Raw genomic sequence first — 19,024 nt, 5'->3', positions numbered from 1 at the left:
CTAAACAGACTGGTACCCAGACTAGAGGACTGGTACCCAGACTAGAGGACTGGTACCCAGACTAGAGGACTGGTACCCAGGCTAGAGGACTGGTACCGAGGCTAGAGGACTGGTACCCAGACTAGAGGACTGGTACCCAGACTAGAGGACTGGTACCCAGACTAGAGGACTGGTACCCAGGCTAGAGGACTGGTACCCAGGCTAGAGGACTGGTACCCAGGCTAGAGGACTGGTACCCAGGCTAGAGGAATGTTACCCAGGCTAGAGGACTGGTACCCAGGCTAGAGGACTGGTACCCAGGCTAGAGGACTGGTACCCAGACTAGAGGACTGGTACCCAGACTAGAGGACTGGTATCCAGACTAGAGGAATGTTACCCAGGCTAGAGGACTGGTACCCAGACTAGAGGACTGGTACCCAGGCTAAAGGACTGGTACCCAGACTAGAGGACTGGTACCCAGACTAGAGGACTGGTACCCAGACTAGAGGACTGGTACCCAGGCTAGAGGACTGGTACCCAGACTAGAGGACTGGTACCCAGACTAGAGGACTGGTACCCAGGCTAGAGGACTGGTATCTAAACAGACTGGTACCCAGACTAGAGGACTGGTACCCAGACTAGAGGACTGGTACCCAGACTAGAGGACTGGTACCCAGACTAGAGGACTGGAATCTAAACAGACTGGTACCCAGACTAGAGGACTGGTACCCAGACTAGAGGACTGGTACCCAGACTAGAGGACTGGTACCGACTAGAGGACTGGTACCCAGACTAGAGGACTGGTACCCAGACTAGAGGACTGGTACCCAGACTAGAGGACTGGTACCCAGGCTAGAGGACTGGTACCCAGGCTAGAGGACTGGTATCTAAACAGACTGGTACCCAGACTAGAGGACTGGTACCCAGACTAGAGGACTGGTACCCAGGCTAGAGGACTGGTACCCAGACTAGAGGACTGGTACCCAGACTAGAGGACTGGTATCCAGACTAGAGGAATGTTACCCAGGCTAGAGGACTGGTACCCAGACTAGAGGACTGGTACCCAGACTAGAGGACTGGTACCCAGACTAGAGGACTGGTACCCAGACTAGAGGACTGGTACCCAGACTAGAGGACTGGTACCCAGGCTAGAGGACTGGTACCCAAACTAGAGGACTGGTACCCAAACTAGAGGACTGGTACCCAGACTAGAGGACTGGTATCTAAACAGACGGGTACCCAGACTAGAGGACTGGTACCCAGACTAGAGGACTGGTATCTAAACAGACTGGTACCCAGACTAGAGGACTGGTACCCAGACTAGAGGACTGGTACCGACTAGAGGACTGGTATCTAAACAGACTGGTACCCAGACTAGAGGACTGGTACCCAGACTAGAGGACTGGTACCCAGACTAGAGGACTGGTACCCAGGCTAGAGGACTGGTACCCAGGCTAGAGGACTGGTACCCAGACTAGAGGACTGGTACCCAGGCTAGAGGACTGGTATCTAAACAGACTGGTACCCAGGCTAGAGGACTGGTACCCAGACTAGAGGACTGGTACCCAGACTAGAGGACTGGTACCCAGGCTAGAGGAATGTTACCCAGGCTAGAGGACTGGTACCCAGACTAGAGGACTGGTACCCAGACTAGAGGACTGGTACCCAGACTAGAGGACTGGTACCCAGACTAGAGGACTGGTACCCAGACTAGAGGACTGGTATCTAAACAGACTGGTACCCAGGCTAGAGGACTGGTATCTAAACAGACTGGTACCCAGGCTAGAGGACTGGTACCCAGGCTAGAGGACTGGTACCCAGACTAGAGGACTGGTACCCAGGCTAGAGGACTGGTACCCAGGCTAGAGGACTGGTATCTAAACAGACTGGTACCCAGACTAGAGGACTGGTACCCAGACTAGAGGACTGGTACCCAGACTAGAGGACTGGTACCCAGGCTAGAGGACTGGTACCCAGGCTAGAGGACTGGTACCCAGACTAGAGGACTGGTACCCAGGCTAGAGGACTGGTACCCAGACTAGAGGACTGGTACCCAGACTAGAGGACTGGTACCCAGACTAGAGGACTGGTACCCAGACTAGAGGACTGGTATCTAAACAGACTGGTACCCAGACTAGAGGACTGGTACCCAGACTAGAGGACTGGTACCCAGACTAGAGGACTGGTACCCAGACTAGAGGACTGGTACCCAGGCTAGAGGACTGGTACCCAGGCTAGAGGACTGGTACCCAGGCTAGAGGACTGGTATCTAAACAGACTGGTACCCAGACTAGAGGACTGGTACCCAGACTAGAGGACTGGTACCCAGACTAGAGGACTGGTACCCAGGCTAGAGGACTGGTACCCAGGCTAGAGGACTGGTACCCAGACTAGAGGACTGGTACCCAGACTAGAGGACTGGTATCCAGACTAGAGGAATGTTACCCAGGCTAGAGGACTGGTACCCAGACTAGAGGACTGGTACCCAGACTAGAGGACTGGTACCCAGACTAGAGGACTGGTACCCAGACTAGAGGACTGGTACCCAGACTAGAGGACTGGTACCCAGGCTAGAGGACTGGTACCCAAACTAGAGGACTGGTACCCAGACTAGAGGACTGGTACCCAGGCTAGAGGACTGGTATCTAAACAGACGGGTACCCAGACTAGAGGACTGGTACCCAGACTAGAGGACTGGTATCTAAACAGACTGGTACCCAGACTAGAGGACTGGTACCCAGACTAGAGGACTGGTACCCAGACTAGAGGACTGGTACCCAGACTAGAGGACTGGTATCTAAACAGACTGGTACCCAGACTAGAGGACTGGTACCCAGACTAGAGGACTGGTACCCAGACTAGAGGACTGGTACCCAGACTAGAGGACTGGTACCCAGGCTAGAGGACTGGTACCCAGGCTAGAGGACTGGTACCCAGACTAGAGGACTGGTACCCAGGCTAGAGGACTGGTATCTAAACAGACTGGTACCCAGGCTAGAGGACTGGTACCCAGACTAGAGGACTGGTACCCAGACTAGAGGACTGGTACCCAGGCTAGAGGAATGTTACCCAGGCTAGAGGACTGGTACCCAGACTAGAGGACTGGTACCCAGACTAGAGGACTGGTACCCAGACTAGAGGACTGGTACCCAGACTAGAGGACTGGTACCCAGACTAGAGGACTGGTATCTAAACAGACTGGTACCCAGGCTAGAGGACTGGTACCCAGGCTAGAGGACTGGTACCCAGACTAGAGGACTGGTACCCAGGCTAGAGGACTGGTACCCAGGCTAGAGGACTGGTACCCAGGCTAGAGGACTGGTACCCAGACTAGAGGACTGGTACCCAGACTAGAGGACTGGTACCCAGGCTAGAGGACTGGTACCCAGGCTAGAGGACTGGTACCCAGACTAGAGGACTGGTATCTAAACAGACTGGTACCCAGACCAGAGGACTGGTACCCAGACTAGAGGACTGGTACCCAGACTAGAGGACTGGTACCCAGGCTAGAGGACTGGTACCCAGGCTAGAGGACTGGTACCCAGACTAGAGGACTGGTACCCAGACTAGAGGACTGGTACCCAGACTAGAGGACTGGTACCCAGACTAGAGGACTGGTATCCAGACTAGAGGAATGTTACCCAGGCTAGAGGACTGGTACCCAGGCTAGAGGACTGGTACCCAGACTAGAGGACTGGTATCTAAACAGACTGGTACCCAGACTAGAGGACTGGTACCCAGGCTAGAGGACTGGTATCTAAACAGACTGGTACCCAGGCTAGAGGACTGGTACCCAGACTAGAGGACTGGTACCCAGACTAGAGGACTGGTACCCAGGCTAGAGGACTGGTACCCAGACTAAAGGACTGGTACCCAGACTAGAGGACTGGTACCCAGGCTAAAGGACTGGTACCCAGACTAGAGGACTGGTACCCAGACTAGAGGACTGGTACCCAGACTAGAGGACTGGTACCCAGACTAGAGGACTGGTACCCAGACTAGAGGACTGGTACCCAGGCTAGAGGACTGGTATCTAAACAGACTGGTACCCAGACTAGAGGACTGGTATCCAGACTAGAGGAATGTTACCCAGGCTAGAGGACTGGTACCCAGACTAGAGGACTGGTACCCAGGCTAAAGGACTGGTACCCAGACTAGAGGACTGGTACCCAGACTAGAGGACTGGTACCCAGACTAGAGGACTGGTACCCAGGCTAGAGGACTGGTACCCAGACTAGAGGACTGGTACCCAGACTAGAGGACTGGTACCCAGGCTAGAGGACTGGTATCTAAACAGACTGGTACCCAGACTAGAGGACTGGTACCCAGACTAGAGGACTGGTACCCAGACTAGAGGACTGGTACCCAGACTAGAGGACTGGTATCTAAACAGACTGGTACCCAGACTAGAGGACTGGTACCCAGACTAGAGGACTGGTACCCAGACTAGAGGACTGGTACCGACTAGAGGACTGGTACCCAGACTAGAGGACTGGTACCCAGACTAGAGGACTGGTACCCAGACTAGAGGACTGGTACCCAGGCTAGAGGACTGGTACCCAGGCTAGAGGACTGGTATCTAAACAGACTGGTACCCAGACTAGAGGACTGGTACCCAGACTAGAGGACTGGTACCCAGGCTAGAGGACTGGTACCCAGACTAGAGGACTGGTACCCAGACTAGAGGACTGGTATCCAGACTAGAGGAATGTTACCCAGGCTAGAGGACTGGTACCCAGACTAGAGGACTGGTACCCAGACTAGAGGACTGGTACCCAGACTAGAGGACTGGTACCCAGACTAGAGGACTGGTACCCAGACTAGAGGACTGGTACCCAGGCTAGAGGACTGGTACCCAAACTAGAGGACTGGTACCCAAACTAGAGGACTGGTACCCAGACTAGAGGACTGGTATCTAAACAGACGGGTACCCAGACTAGAGGACTGGTACCCAGACTAGAGGACTGGTATCTAAACAGACTGGTACCCAGACTAGAGGACTGGTACCCAGACTAGAGGACTGGTACCGACTAGAGGACTGGTATCTAAACAGACTGGTACCCAGACTAGAGGACTGGTACCCAGACTAGAGGACTGGTACCCAGACTAGAGGACTGGTACCCAGGCTAGAGGACTGGTACCCAGGCTAGAGGACTGGTACCCAGACTAGAGGACTGGTACCCAGGCTAGAGGACTGGTATCTAAACAGACTGGTACCCAGGCTAGAGGACTGGTACCCAGACTAGAGGACTGGTACCCAGACTAGAGGACTGGTACCCAGGCTAGAGGAATGTTACCCAGGCTAGAGGACTGGTACCCAGACTAGAGGACTGGTACCCAGACTAGAGGACTGGTACCCAGACTAGAGGACTGGTACCCAGACTAGAGGACTGGTACCCAGACTAGAGGACTGGTATCTAAACAGACTGGTACCCAGGCTAGAGGACTGGTATCTAAACAGACTGGTACCCAGGCTAGAGGACTGGTACCCAGGCTAGAGGACTGGTACCCAGACTAGAGGACTGGTACCCAGGCTAGAGGACTGGTACCCAGGCTAGAGGACTGGTATCTAAACAGACTGGTACCCAGACTAGAGGACTGGTACCCAGACTAGAGGACTGGTACCCAGACTAGAGGACTGGTACCCAGGCTAGAGGACTGGTACCCAGGCTAGAGGACTGGTACCCAGACTAGAGGACTGGTACCCAGGCTAGAGGACTGGTACCCAGACTAGAGGACTGGTACCCAGACTAGAGGACTGGTACCCAGACTAGAGGACTGGTACCCAGACTAGAGGACTGGTATCTAAACAGACTGGTACCCAGACTAGAGGACTGGTACCCAGACTAGAGGACTGGTACCCAGACTAGAGGACTGGTACCCAGACTAGAGGACTGGTACCCAGGCTAGAGGACTGGTACCCAGGCTAGAGGACTGGTACCCAGGCTAGAGGACTGGTATCTAAACAGACTGGTACCCAGACTAGAGGACTGGTACCCAGACTAGAGGACTGGTACCCAGACTAGAGGACTGGTACCCAGGCTAGAGGACTGGTACCCAGGCTAGAGGACTGGTACCCAGACTAGAGGACTGGTACCCAGACTAGAGGACTGGTATCCAGACTAGAGGAATGTTACCCAGGCTAGAGGACTGGTACCCAGACTAGAGGACTGGTACCCAGACTAGAGGACTGGTACCCAGACTAGAGGACTGGTACCCAGACTAGAGGACTGGTACCCAGGCTAGAGGACTGGTACCCAAACTAGAGGACTGGTACCCAGACTAGAGGACTGGTACCCAGGCTAGAGGACTGGTATCTAAACAGACGGGTACCCAGACTAGAGGACTGGTACCCAGACTAGAGGACTGGTATCTAAACAGACTGGTACCCAGACTAGAGGACTGGTACCCAGACTAGAGGACTGGTACCCAGACTAGAGGACTGGTACCCAGACTAGAGGACTGGTATCTAAACAGACTGGTACCCAGACTAGAGGACTGGTACCCAGACTAGAGGACTGGTACCCAGACTAGAGGACTGGTACCCAGACTAGAGGACTGGTACCCAGGCTAGAGGACTGGTACCCAGGCTAGAGGACTGGTACCCAGACTAGAGGACTGGTACCCAGGCTAGAGGACTGGTATCTAAACAGACTGGTACCCAGGCTAGAGGACTGGTACCCAGACTAGAGGACTGGTACCCAGACTAGAGGACTGGTACCCAGGCTAGAGGAATGTTACCCAGGCTAGAGGACTGGTACCCAGACTAGAGGACTGGTACCCAGACTAGAGGACTGGTACCCAGACTAGAGGACTGGTACCCAGACTAGAGGACTGGTACCCAGACTAGAGGACTGGTATCTAAACAGACTGGTACCCAGGCTAGAGGACTGGTACCCAGGCTAGAGGACTGGTACCCAGACTAGAGGACTGGTACCCAGGCTAGAGGACTGGTACCCAGGCTAGAGGACTGGTACCCAGGCTAGAGGACTGGTACCCAGACTAGAGGACTGGTACCCAGACTAGAGGACTGGTACCCAGGCTAGAGGACTGGTACCCAGGCTAGAGGACTGGTACCCAGACTAGAGGACTGGTATCTAAACAGACTGGTACCCAGACCAGAGGACTGGTACCCAGACTAGAGGACTGGTACCCAGACTAGAGGACTGGTACCCAGGCTAGAGGACTGGTACCCAGGCTAGAGGACTGGTACCCAGACTAGAGGACTGGTACCCAGACTAGAGGACTGGTACCCAGACTAGAGGACTGGTACCCAGACTAGAGGACTGGTATCCAGACTAGAGGAATGTTACCCAGGCTAGAGGACTGGTACCCAGGCTAGAGGACTGGTACCCAGACTAGAGGACTGGTATCTAAACAGACTGGTACCCAGACTAGAGGACTGGTACCCAGGCTAGAGGACTGGTATCTAAACAGACTGGTACCCAGGCTAGAGGACTGGTACCCAGACTAGAGGACTGGTACCCAGACTAGAGGACTGGTACCCAGGCTAGAGGACTGGTACCCAGGCTAGAGGACTGGTACCCAGGCTAGAGGACTGGTACCCAGACTAGAGGACTGGTACCCAGACTAGAGGACTGGTACCCAGACTAGAGGACTGGTACCCAGACTAGAGGACTGGTATCTAAACAGACTGGTACCCAGACTAGAGGACTGGTACCCAGACTAGAGGACTGGTACCCAGACTAGAGGACTGGTACCCAGACTAGAGGACTGGTACCCAGGCTAGAGGACTGGTACCCAGGCTAGAGGACTGGTACCCAGGCTAGAGGACTGGTATCTAAACAGACTGGTACCCAGACTAGAGGACTGGTACCCAGACTAGAGGACTGGTACCCAGACTAGAGGACTGGTACCCAGGCTAGAGGACTGGTACCCAGGCTAGAGGACTGGTACCCAGACTAGAGGACTGGTACCCAGACTAGAGGACTGGTATCCAGACTAGAGGAATGTTACCCAGGCTAGAGGACTGGTACCCAGACTAGAGGACTGGTACCCAGACTAGAGGACTGGTACCCAGACTAGAGGACTGGTACCCAGACTAGAGGACTGGTACCCAGGCTAGAGGACTGGTACCCAAACTAGAGGACTGGTACCCAGACTAGAGGACTGGTACCCAGGCTAGAGGACTGGTATCTAAACAGACGGGTACCCAGACTAGAGGACTGGTACCCAGACTAGAGGACTGGTATCTAAACAGACTGGTACCCAGACTAGAGGACTGGTACCCAGACTAGAGGACTGGTACCCAGACTAGAGGACTGGTACCCAGACTAGAGGACTGGTATCTAAACAGACTGGTACCCAGACTAGAGGACTGGTACCCAGACTAGAGGACTGGTACCCAGACTAGAGGACTGGTACCCAGACTAGAGGACTGGTACCCAGGCTAGAGGACTGGTACCCAGGCTAGAGGACTGGTACCCAGACTAGAGGACTGGTACCCAGGCTAGAGGACTGGTATCTAAACAGACTGTTACCCAGGCTAGAGGACTGGTACCCAGACTAGAGGACTGGTACCCAGACTAGAGGACTGGTACCCAGGCTAGAGGAATGTTACCCAGGCTAGAGGACTGGTACCCAGACTAGAGGACTGGTACCCAGACTAGAGGACTGGTACCCAGACTAGAGGACTGGTACCCAGACTAGAGGACTGGTACCCAGACTAGAGGACTGGTATCTAAACAGACTGGTACCCAGGCTAGAGGACTGGTACCCAGGCTAGAGGACTGGTACCCAGACTAGAGGACTGGTACCCAGGCTAGAGGACTGGTACCCAGGCTAGAGGACTGGTACCCAGGCTAGAGGACTGGTACCCAGACTAGAGGACTGGTACCCAGACTAGAGGACTGGTACCCAGGCTAGAGGACTGGTACCCAGGCTAGAGGACTGGTACCCAGACTAGAGGACTGGTATCTAAACAGACTGGTACCCAGACCAGAGGACTGGTACCCAGACTAGAGGACTGGTACCCAGACTAGAGGACTGGTACCCAGGCTAGAGGACTGGTACCCAGGCTAGAGGACTGGTACCCAGACTAGAGGACTGGTACCCAGACTAGAGGACTGGTACCCAGACTAGAGGACTGGTACCCAGACTAGAGGACTGGTATCCAGACTAGAGGAATGTTACCCAGGCTAGAGGACTGGTACCCAGGCTAGAGGACTGGTACCCAGACTAGAGGACTGGTATCTAAACAGACTGGTACCCAGACTAGAGGACTGGTACCCAGGCTAGAGGACTGGTATCTAAACAGACTGGTACCCAGGCTAGAGGACTGGTACCCAGACTAGAGGACTGGTACCCAGACTAGAGGACTGGTACCCAGACTAGAGGACTGGTACCCAGGCTAGAGGACTGGTACCCAGACTAAAGGACTGGTACCCAGACTAGAGGACTGGTACCCAGGCTAAAGGACTGGTACCCAGACTAGAGGACTGGTACCCAGACTAGAGGACTGGTACCCAGACTAGAGGACTGGTACCCAGACTAGAGGACTGGTACCCAGACTAGAGGACTGGTACCCAGGCTAGAGGACTGGTATCTAAACAGACTGGTACCCAGACTAGAGGACTGGTACCCAGACTAGAGGACTGGTACCCAGGCTAGAGGACTGGTACCCAGGCTAGAGGACTGGTACCCAGACTAGAGGACTGGTACCCAGGCTAGAGGACTGGTACCCAGACTAGAGGACTGGTACCCAGACTAGAGGACTGGTACCCAGGCTAGAGGACTGGTACCCAGACTAGAGGACTGGTACCCAGACTAGAGGACTGGTACCCAGACTAGAGGAATGTTACCCAGGCTAGAGAACTGGTACCCAGGCTAGAGGACTGGTACCCAGACTAGAGGACTGGTACCCAGACTAGAGGACTGGTACCCAGACTAGAGGACTTGTACCCAGACTAGAGGACTGGTACCCAGACTAGAGGACTGGTACCCAGGCTAGAGGACTGGTACCCAGACTAGAGGACTGGTACCCAGACTAGAGGACTGGTACCCAGACTAGAGGACTGGTATCTAAACAGACTGGTACCCAGACTAGAGGACTGGTACCCAGACTAGAGGACTGGTACCCAGACTAGAGGACTGGTACCCAGACTAGAGGACTGGTACCCAGGCTAGAGGACTGGTACCCAGGCTAGAGGACTGGTACCCAGACTAGAGGACTGGTACCCAGGCTAGAGGACTGGTATCTAAACAGACTGGTACCCAGGCTAGAGGACTGGTACCCAGACTAGAGGACTGGTATCTAAACAGACTGGTACCCAGACTAGAGGACTGGTACCCAGGCTAGAGGACTGGTACCCAGGCTAGAGGACTGGTACCCAGACTAGAGGACTGGTATCTAAACAGACTGGTACCCAGACTAGAGGACTGGTACCCAGACTAGAGGACTGGTATCTAAACAGACTGGTACCCAGGCTAGAGGACTGGTACCCAGACTAGAGGACTGGTACCCAGACTAGAGGACTGGTATCTAAACAGACTGGTACCCAGGCTAGAGGACTGGTATCTAAACAGACTGGTACCCAGGCTAGAGGACTGGTACCCAGACTAGAGGACTGGTACCCAGACTAGAGGACTGGTACCCAGACTAGAGGACTGGTACCCAGACTAGAGGACTGGTACCCAGGCTAGAGGACTGGTACCCAGACTAGAGGACTGGTACCCAGGCTAGAGGACTGGTATCTAAACAGACTGGTACCCAGGCTAGAGGACTGGTACCCAGACTAGAGGACTGGTACCCCGACTAGAGGACTGGTACCCAGACTAGAGGACTGGTACCCAGGCTAGAGGACTGGTACCCAGACAAAAGGACTGGTACCCAGACTAGAGGACTGGTACCCAGGCTAAAGGACTGGTACCCAGACTAGAGGACTGGTACCCAGACTAGAGGACTGGTACCCAGACTAGAGGACTGGTACCCAGACTAGAGGACTGGTACCCAGACTAGAGGACTGGTACCCAGGCTAGAGGACTGGTATCTAAACAGACTGGTACCCAGACTAGAGGACTGGTACCCAGACTAGAGGACTGGTACCCAGACTAGAGGACTGGTACCCAGGCTAGAGGACTGGTACCCAGACTAGAGGACTGGTACCCAGGCTAGAGGACTGGTACCCAGACTAGAGGACTGGTACCCAGGCTAGAGGACTGGTACCCAGACTAGAGGACTGGTACCCAGACTAGAGGACTGGTACCCAGACTAGAGGAATGTTACCCAGGCTAGAGGACTGGTACCCAGGCTAGAGGACTGGTACCCAGACTAGAGGACTGGTACCCAGACTAGAGGACTGGTACCCAGACTAGAGGACTGGTACCCAGGCTAGAGGACTGGTACCCAGACTAGAGGACTGGTACCCAGACTAGAGGACTGGTACCCAGACTAGAGGACTGGTATCTAAACAGACTGGTACCCAGACTAGAGGACTGGTACCCAGACTAGAGGACTGGTACCCAGACTAGAGGACTGGTACCCAGACTAGAGGACTGGTACCCAGGCTAGAGGACTGGTACCCAGGCTAGAGGACTGGTACCCAGGCTAGAGGACTGGTATCTAAACAGACTGGTACCCAGGCTAGAGGACTGGTACCCAGACTAGAGGACTGGTATCTAAACAGACTGGTACCCAGACTAGAGGACTGGTACCCAGGCTAGAGGACTGGTACCCAGGCTAGAGGACTGGTACCCAGACTAGAGGACTGGTATCTAAACAGACTGGTACCCAGACTAGAGGACTGGTACCCAGACTAGAGGACTGGTATCTAAACAGACTGGTACCCAGGCTAGAGGACTGGTACCCAGACTAGAGGACTGGTACCCAGACTAGAGGACTGGTACCCAGACTAGAGGACTGGTATCTAAACAGACTGGTACCCAGGCTAGAGGACTGGTATCTAAACAGACTGGTACCCAGGCTAGAGGACTGGTACCCAGACTAGAGGACTGGTACCCAGACTAGAGGACTGGTACCCAGACTAGAGGACTGGTACCCAGACTAGAGGACTGGTACCCAGGCTAGAGGACTGGTACCCAGACTAGAGGACTGGTACCCAGGCTAGAGGACTGGTATCTAAACAGACTGGTACCCAGGCTAGAGGACTGGTACCCAGACTAGAGGACTGGTACCCAGACTAGAGGACTGGTACCCAGGCTAGAGGACTGGTACCCAGACTAAAGGACTGGTACCCAGACTAGAGGACTGGTACCCAGGCTAAAGGACTGGTACCCAGACTAGAGGACTGGTACCCAGACTAGAGGACTGGTACCCAGACTAGAGGAATGTTACCCAGGCTAGAGAACTGGTACCCAGGCTAGAGGACTGGTACCCAGACTAGAGGACTGGTACCCAGACTAGAGGACTGGTACCCAGACTAGAGGACTTGTACCCAGACTAGAGGACTGGTACCCAGACTAGAGGACTGGTACCCAGGCTAGAGGACTGGTACCCAGACTAGAGGACTGGTACCCAGACTAGAGGACTGGTACCCAGACTAGAGGACTGGTATCTAAACAGACTGGTACCCAGACTAGAGGACTGGTACCCAGACTAGAGGACTGGTACCCAGACTAGAGGACTGGTACCCAGACTAGAGGACTGGTACCCAGGCTAGAGGACTGGTACCCAGGCTAGAGGACTGGTACCCAGACTAGAGGACTGGTACCCAGGCTAGAGGACTGGTATCTAAACAGACTGGTACCCAGGCTAGAGGACTGGTACCCAGACTAGAGGACTGGTATCTAAACAGACTGGTACCCAGACTAGAGGACTGGTACCCAGGCTAGAGGACTGGTACCCAGGCTAGAGGACTGGTACCCAGACTAGAGGACTGGTATCTAAACAGACTGGTACCCAGACTAGAGGACTGGTACCCAGACTAGAGGACTGGTATCTAAACAGACTGGTACCCAGGCTAGAGGACTGGTACCCAGACTAGAGGACTGGTACCCAGACTAGAGGACTGGTATCTAAACAGACTGGTACCCAGGCTAGAGGACTGGTATCTAAACAGACTGGTACCCAGGCTAGAGGACTGGTACCCAGACTAGAGGACTGGTACCCAGACTAGAGGACTGGTACCCAGACTAGAGGACTGGTACCCAGACTAGAGGACTGGTACCCAGGCTAGAGGACTGGTACCCAGACTAGAGGACTGGTACCCAGGCTAGAGGACTGGTATCTAAACAGACTGGTACCCAGGCTAGAGGACTGGTACCCAGACTAGAGGACTGGTACCCCGACTAGAGGACTGGTACCCAGACTAGAGGACTGGTACCCAGGCTAGAGGACTGGTACCCAGACAAAAGGACTGGTACCCAGACTAGAGGACTGGTACCCAGGCTAAAGGACTGGTACCCAGACTAGAGGACTGGTACCCAGACTAGAGGACTGGTACCCAGACTAGAGGACTGGTACCCAGACTAGAGGACTGGTACCCAGACTAGAGGACTGGTACCCAGGCTAGAGGACTGGTATCTAAACAGACTGGTACCCAGACTAGAGGACTGGTACCCAGACTAGAGGACTGGTACCCAGACTAGAGGACTGGTACCCAGGCTAGAGGACTGGTACCCAGACTAGAGGACTGGTACCCAGGCTAGAGGACTGGTACCCAGACTAGAGGACTGGTACCCAGGCTAGAGGACTGGTACCCAGACTAGAGGACTGGTACCCAGACTAGAGGACTGGTACCCAGACTAGAGGAATGTTACCCAGGCTAGAGGACTGGTACCCAGGCTAGAGGACTGGTACCCAGACTAGAGGACTGGTACCCAGACTAGAGGACTGGTACCCAGACTAGAGGACTGGTACCCAGGCTAGAGGACTGGTACCCAGACTAGAGGACTGGTACCCAGACTAGAGGACTGGTACCCAGACTAGAGGACTGGTATCTAAACAGACTGGTACCCAGACTAGAGGACTGGTACCCAGACTAGAGGACTGGTACCCAGACTAGAGGACTGGTACCCAGACTAGAGGACTGGTACCCAGGCTAGAGGACTGGTACCCAGGCTAGAGGACTGGTACCCAGGCTAGAGGACTGGTATCTAAACAGACTGGTACCCAGGCTAGAGGACTGGTACCCAGACTAGAGGACTGGTATCTAAACAGACTGGTACCCAGACTAGAGGACTGGTACCCAGGCTAGAGGACTGGTACCCAGGCTAGAGGACTGGTACCCAGACTAGAGGACTGGTATCTAAACAGACTGGTACCCAGACTAGAGGACTGGTACCCAGACTAGAGGACTGGTATCTAAACAGACTGGTACCCAGGCTAGAGGACTGGTACCCAGACTAGAGGACTGGTACCCAGACTAGAGGACTGGTACCCAGACTAGAGGACTGGTATCTAAACAGACTGGTACCCAGGCTAGAGGACTGGTATCTAAACAGACTGGTACCCAGGCTAGAGGACTGGTACCCAGACTAGAGGACTGGTACCCAGACTAGAGGACTGGTACCCAGACTAGAGGACTGGTACCCAGACTAGAGGACTGGTACCCAGGCTAGAGGACTGGTACCCAGACTAGAGGACTGGTACCCAGGCTAGAGGACTGGTATCTAAACAGACTGGTACCCAGGCTAGAGGACTGGTACCCAGACTAGAGGACTGGTACCCAGACTAGAGGACTGGTACCCAGGCTAGAGGACTGGTACCCAGACTAAAGGACTGGTACCCAGACTAGAGGACTGGTACCCAGGCTAAAGGACTGGTACCCAGACTAGAGGACTGGTACCCAGACTAGAGGACTGGTACCCAGACTAGAGGACTGGTACCCAGGCTAGAGGACTGGTATCTAAACAGACTGGTACCCAGACTAGAGGACTGGTACCCAGACTAGAGGACTGGTACCCAGACTAGAGGACTGGTACCCAGGCTAGAGGACTGGTACCCAGACTAGAGGACTGGTACCCAGGCTAGAGGACTGGTACCCAGACTAGAGGACTGGTACCCAGACTAGAGGACTGGTACCCAGGCTAGAGGACTGGTACCCAGGCTAGAGGACTGGTACCCAGACTAGAGGACTGGTACCCAGACTAGAGGAATGTTACCCAGGCTAGAGGACTGGTACCCAGGCTAGAGGACTGGTACCCAGACTAGAGGACTGGTACCCAGACTAGAGGACTGGTACCCAGACTAGAGGACTGGTACCCAGACTAGAGGACTGGTACCCAGGCTAGAGGACTGGTACCCAGACTAGAGGACTGGTACCCAGACTAGAGGACTGGTATCTAAACAGACTGGTACCCAGACTAGAGGACTGGTACCCAGACTAGAGGACTGGTACCCAGACTAGAGGACTGGTACCCAGACTAGAGGACTGGTACCCAGACTAGAGGACTGGTACCCAGGCTAGAGGACTGGTACCCAGGCTAGAGGACTGGTACCCAGACTAGAGGACTGGTACCCAGGCTAGAGGACTGGTATCTAAACAGACTGGTACCCAGGCTAGAGGACTGGTACCCAGACTAGAGGACTGGTATCTAAACAGACTGGTACCCAGACTAGAGGACTGGTACCCAGGCTAGAGGACTGGTACCCAGGCTAGAGGACTGGTACCCAGACTAGAGGACTGGTATCTAAACAGACTGGTACCCAGACTAGAGGACTGGTACCCAGACTAGAGGACTGGTATCTAAACAGACTGGTACCCAGGCTAGAGGACTGGTACCCAGACTAGAGGACTGGTACCCAGACTAGAGGACTGGTACCCAGGCTAGAGGACTGGTATCTAAACAGACTGGTACCCAGGCTAGAGGACTGGTACCCAGACTAGAGGACTGGTACCCAGACTAGAGGACTGGTACCCAGACTAGAGGACTGGTACCCAGACTAGAGGACTGGTACCCAGACTAGAGGACTGGTACCCAGACTAGAGGACTGGTACCCAGGCTAGAGGACTGGTATCTAAACAGACTGGTACCCAGGCTAGAGGACTGGTACCCAGACTAGAGGACTGGTACCCAGACTAGAGGACTGGTACCCAGGCTAGAGGACTGGTACCCAGACTAAAGGACTGGTACCCAGACTAGAGGACTGGTACCCAGGCTAAAGGACTGGTACCCAGACTAGAGGACTGGTACCCAGACTAGAGGACTGGTACCCAGACTAGAGGACTGGTACCCAGACTAGAGGACTGGTACCCAGGCTAGAGGACTGGTATCTAAACAGACTGGTACCCAGACTAGAGGACTGGTACCCAGACTAGAGGACTGGTACCCAGACTAGAGGACTGGTACCCAGGCTAGAGGACTGGTACCCAGACTAGAGGACTGGTACCCAGGCTAGAGGACTGGTATCTAAACAGACTGGTACCCAGGCTAGAGGACTGGTACCCAGACTAGAGGACTGGTACCCAGACTAGAGGACTGGTACCCAGACTAGAGGACTGGTACCCAGACTAGAGGACTGGTACCCAGACTAGAGGACTGGTACCCAGACTAGAGGACTGGTACCCAGGCTAGAGGACTGGTATCTAAACAGACTGGTACCCAGGCTAGAGGACTGGTACACAGGCTAGAGGACTGGTACACAGGCTAGAGGACTGGTATCTAAACAGACTGGTACCCAGGCTAGAGGACTGGTACCCAGGCTAGAGGACTGGTACCCAGGCTAGAGGACTGGTATCTAAACAGACTGGTACCCAGACTAGAGGACTGGTACCCAGACTAGAGGACTGGTACCCAGGCTAGAGGACTGGTACCCAGGCTAGAGGACTGGTACCCAGGCTAGAGGACTGGTACCCAGACTAGAGGACTGGTACCCAGACTAGAGGACTGGTACCCAGGCTAGAGGACTGGTACCCAGACTAAAGGACTGGTACCCAGACTAGAGGACTGGTACCCAGGCTAAAGGACTGGTACCCAGACTAGAGGACTGGTACCCAGACTAGAGGACTGGTACCCAGACTAGAGGACTGGTACCCAGGCTAGAGGACTGGTATCTAAACAGACTGGTACCCAGACTAGAGGACTGGTACCCAGACTAGAGGACTGGTACCCAGACTAGAGGACTGGTACCCAGGCTAGAGGACTGGTACCCAGACTAGAGGACTGGTACCCAGGCTAGAGGACTGGTATCTAAACAGACTGGTACCCAGGCTAGAGGACTGGTACCCAGACTAGAGGACTGGTACCCAGACTAGAGGACTGGTACCCAGACTAGAGGACTGGTACCCAGACTAGAGGACTGGTACCCAGACTAGAGGACTGGTACCCAGGCTAGAGGACTGGTATCTAAACAGACTGGTACCCAGGCTAGAGGACTGGTACCCAGGCTAGAGGACTGGTACCCAGGCTAGAGGACTGGTATCTAAACAGACTGGTACCCAGGCTAGAGGACTGGTACCCAGGCTAGAGGACTGGTACCCAGGCTAGAGGACTGGTATCTAAACAGACTGGTACCCAGACTAGAGGACTGGTACCCAGACTAGAGGACTGGTACCCAGGCTAGAGGACTGGTACCCAGGCTAGAGGACTGGTACCCAGGCTAGAGGACTGGTATCTAAACAGACTGGTACCCAGGCTAGAGGACTGGTACCCAGGCTAGAGGACTGGTACCCAGGCTAGAGGACTGGTACCCAGACTAGAGGACTGGTACCCAGGCTAGAGGAATGTTCTTTCAAAATAAAAGGTATTAAAATGTCTCACGTGTAGTGGCGGCGTTTTGAGGCTGAGCTCGGTGAAGGCATCGCCCAGAGTCCTTTGCGTCTGTGTGACCTGGGCGAGCTGCGTGGCGAGTGTCTGGGCCAGGCAGGTCACGTGATCATAACGGCGGCGGTCATCACGGAGAATGTCGATGCGGGCCTCGAGTTCTGGGTCGACCGTACGGGATCCACGACCCATCTTCTCTGACAGAACCTGCTTGGTACACTGGGGAGGAGGGGTGGAGGGAGAGAGGGACAGAGGAAGGGGAGAGGAGGGAAAGGAGAGAGAGGGAGGTGAGGAAGAGAGGAATAGAAAGAGACGTAACATGCAGGACAAGCAGAGAAAGGAGTTTCTTAAAGAGTAACTTGCTCTCCCCCTCCTCCCTCCTTCCCTCTCTCTCTCTCCTCCCCCCTCTCTCTCTTTTCTTCCCCCTCCCTCCCTTTCACTTCCCCCCGTCTCCTCTCCCTCTCTCCTCTCCCCTCCCTCTCTCCTCCGTCTCCTCCCCCCCTCCCTCCCTCCCCCCTCCCTCTCTCCTCCGTCTCCTACCCCCCTCTCCCTCTCTCCTCCCCCTCCCTCTCTCCTCCGTCTCCTCCCCCTCCCTCCCTCCCCCTCCTCTCTCTCCCCTCCGTCTCCTCCCCCTCCCTCTCTCCTCCGTCTCCTACCCCCCTCTCCCTCTCTCCTCCCCCTCCCTCTCTCCTCCGTCTCCTCCCCCCTCCCTCCCTCCCCCTCCCTCCCTCTCCCCTCCGTCTCCTCCCCCCTCCGTCTCCTCCCCCTCACTCTCTCCCCCCTCTGTCTCCTACCCTCCCTCCCCCTCCCTCTCCCCCTCCGTCTCCTACCCTCCCTCTCCCCCCCTCCGTCTCCTACCCCCTTTCCTACCCCCCCTCCTCTCTCTTTCCCCCTCCCTCCCTCCCCCTTCCTCTCTCCTCCCCCTCCCCCTCTCCTCCCCCTCCTCTCTCCCTCCCCCTTCCTCTCTCCTCCCCCTCCCTCCCTCTCTCTCTCCTCCCCCTCCCTCCCTCCCCTCTCTCACCTTATAAGTAGTGATGCTCCATTTGCGAACCTGTTCCAGTTTCTCAATGGCGGGAATTTTCTGGTTTCCCGTGACAACCACTGGTCCTGTGGTTGGCTTCCGTGAACCTACATGGTAGGGATCAAGAAGCCCAAACAGATATAATATTTGACGAGAACATTATTTACAAAACTATGCTTCCGTTTGTATACGATCACATATCTCTCTAACGCGTGGGAAAACTTTGATTTCCAAAATGAAAATTACTTGGATCTGGTTTGCTGTTGTATACATAAATATAGTTACTCTTTGTGGATTCATTACTACTTTTCTATTAATTCTCTATTTTCTTTATCTCTGACC

General features: G+C 54.7%; 1 protein-coding gene across 40 annotated transcripts in view; it reads right to left on the bottom strand.

Annotated features, from left to right (window-relative positions):
- Nucleotides 1-19,024, bottom strand: part of LOC106578212 (arfaptin-1) — a 33,782-nt gene that overhangs the window by 9,455 nt on the left and 5,303 nt on the right. For all 40 annotated transcript variants that reach the window (XR_006767670.1, XR_006767673.1, XR_006767677.1 and 37 more), the window contains exons 5-6: nucleotides 18,683-18,789; nucleotides 17,659-17,880 (exon numbers count right to left, since the gene is read on the bottom strand). Coding sequence is in view for 2 of the 40 variants with exons in the window: in XM_045713754.1 (XP_045569710.1) it covers nucleotides 17,659-17,880; nucleotides 18,683-18,789 (329 nt within the window). In the remaining 38 variants the exon portion in view is untranslated. The remainder of the gene's footprint in view (nucleotides 1-17,658; nucleotides 17,881-18,682; nucleotides 18,790-19,024) is intronic.

The sequence above is a fragment of the Salmo salar genome, unplaced genomic scaffold (genome assembly GCF_905237065.1).
Source record: "Salmo salar unplaced genomic scaffold, Ssal_v3.1, whole genome shotgun sequence".
NCBI classification, from domain to species: Eukaryota; Metazoa; Chordata; class Actinopteri; order Salmoniformes; family Salmonidae; genus Salmo; species Salmo salar.
Note: the sequence above shows the minus strand (reverse complement) of the source record. Positions and strands in the feature narration are given on the sequence as shown.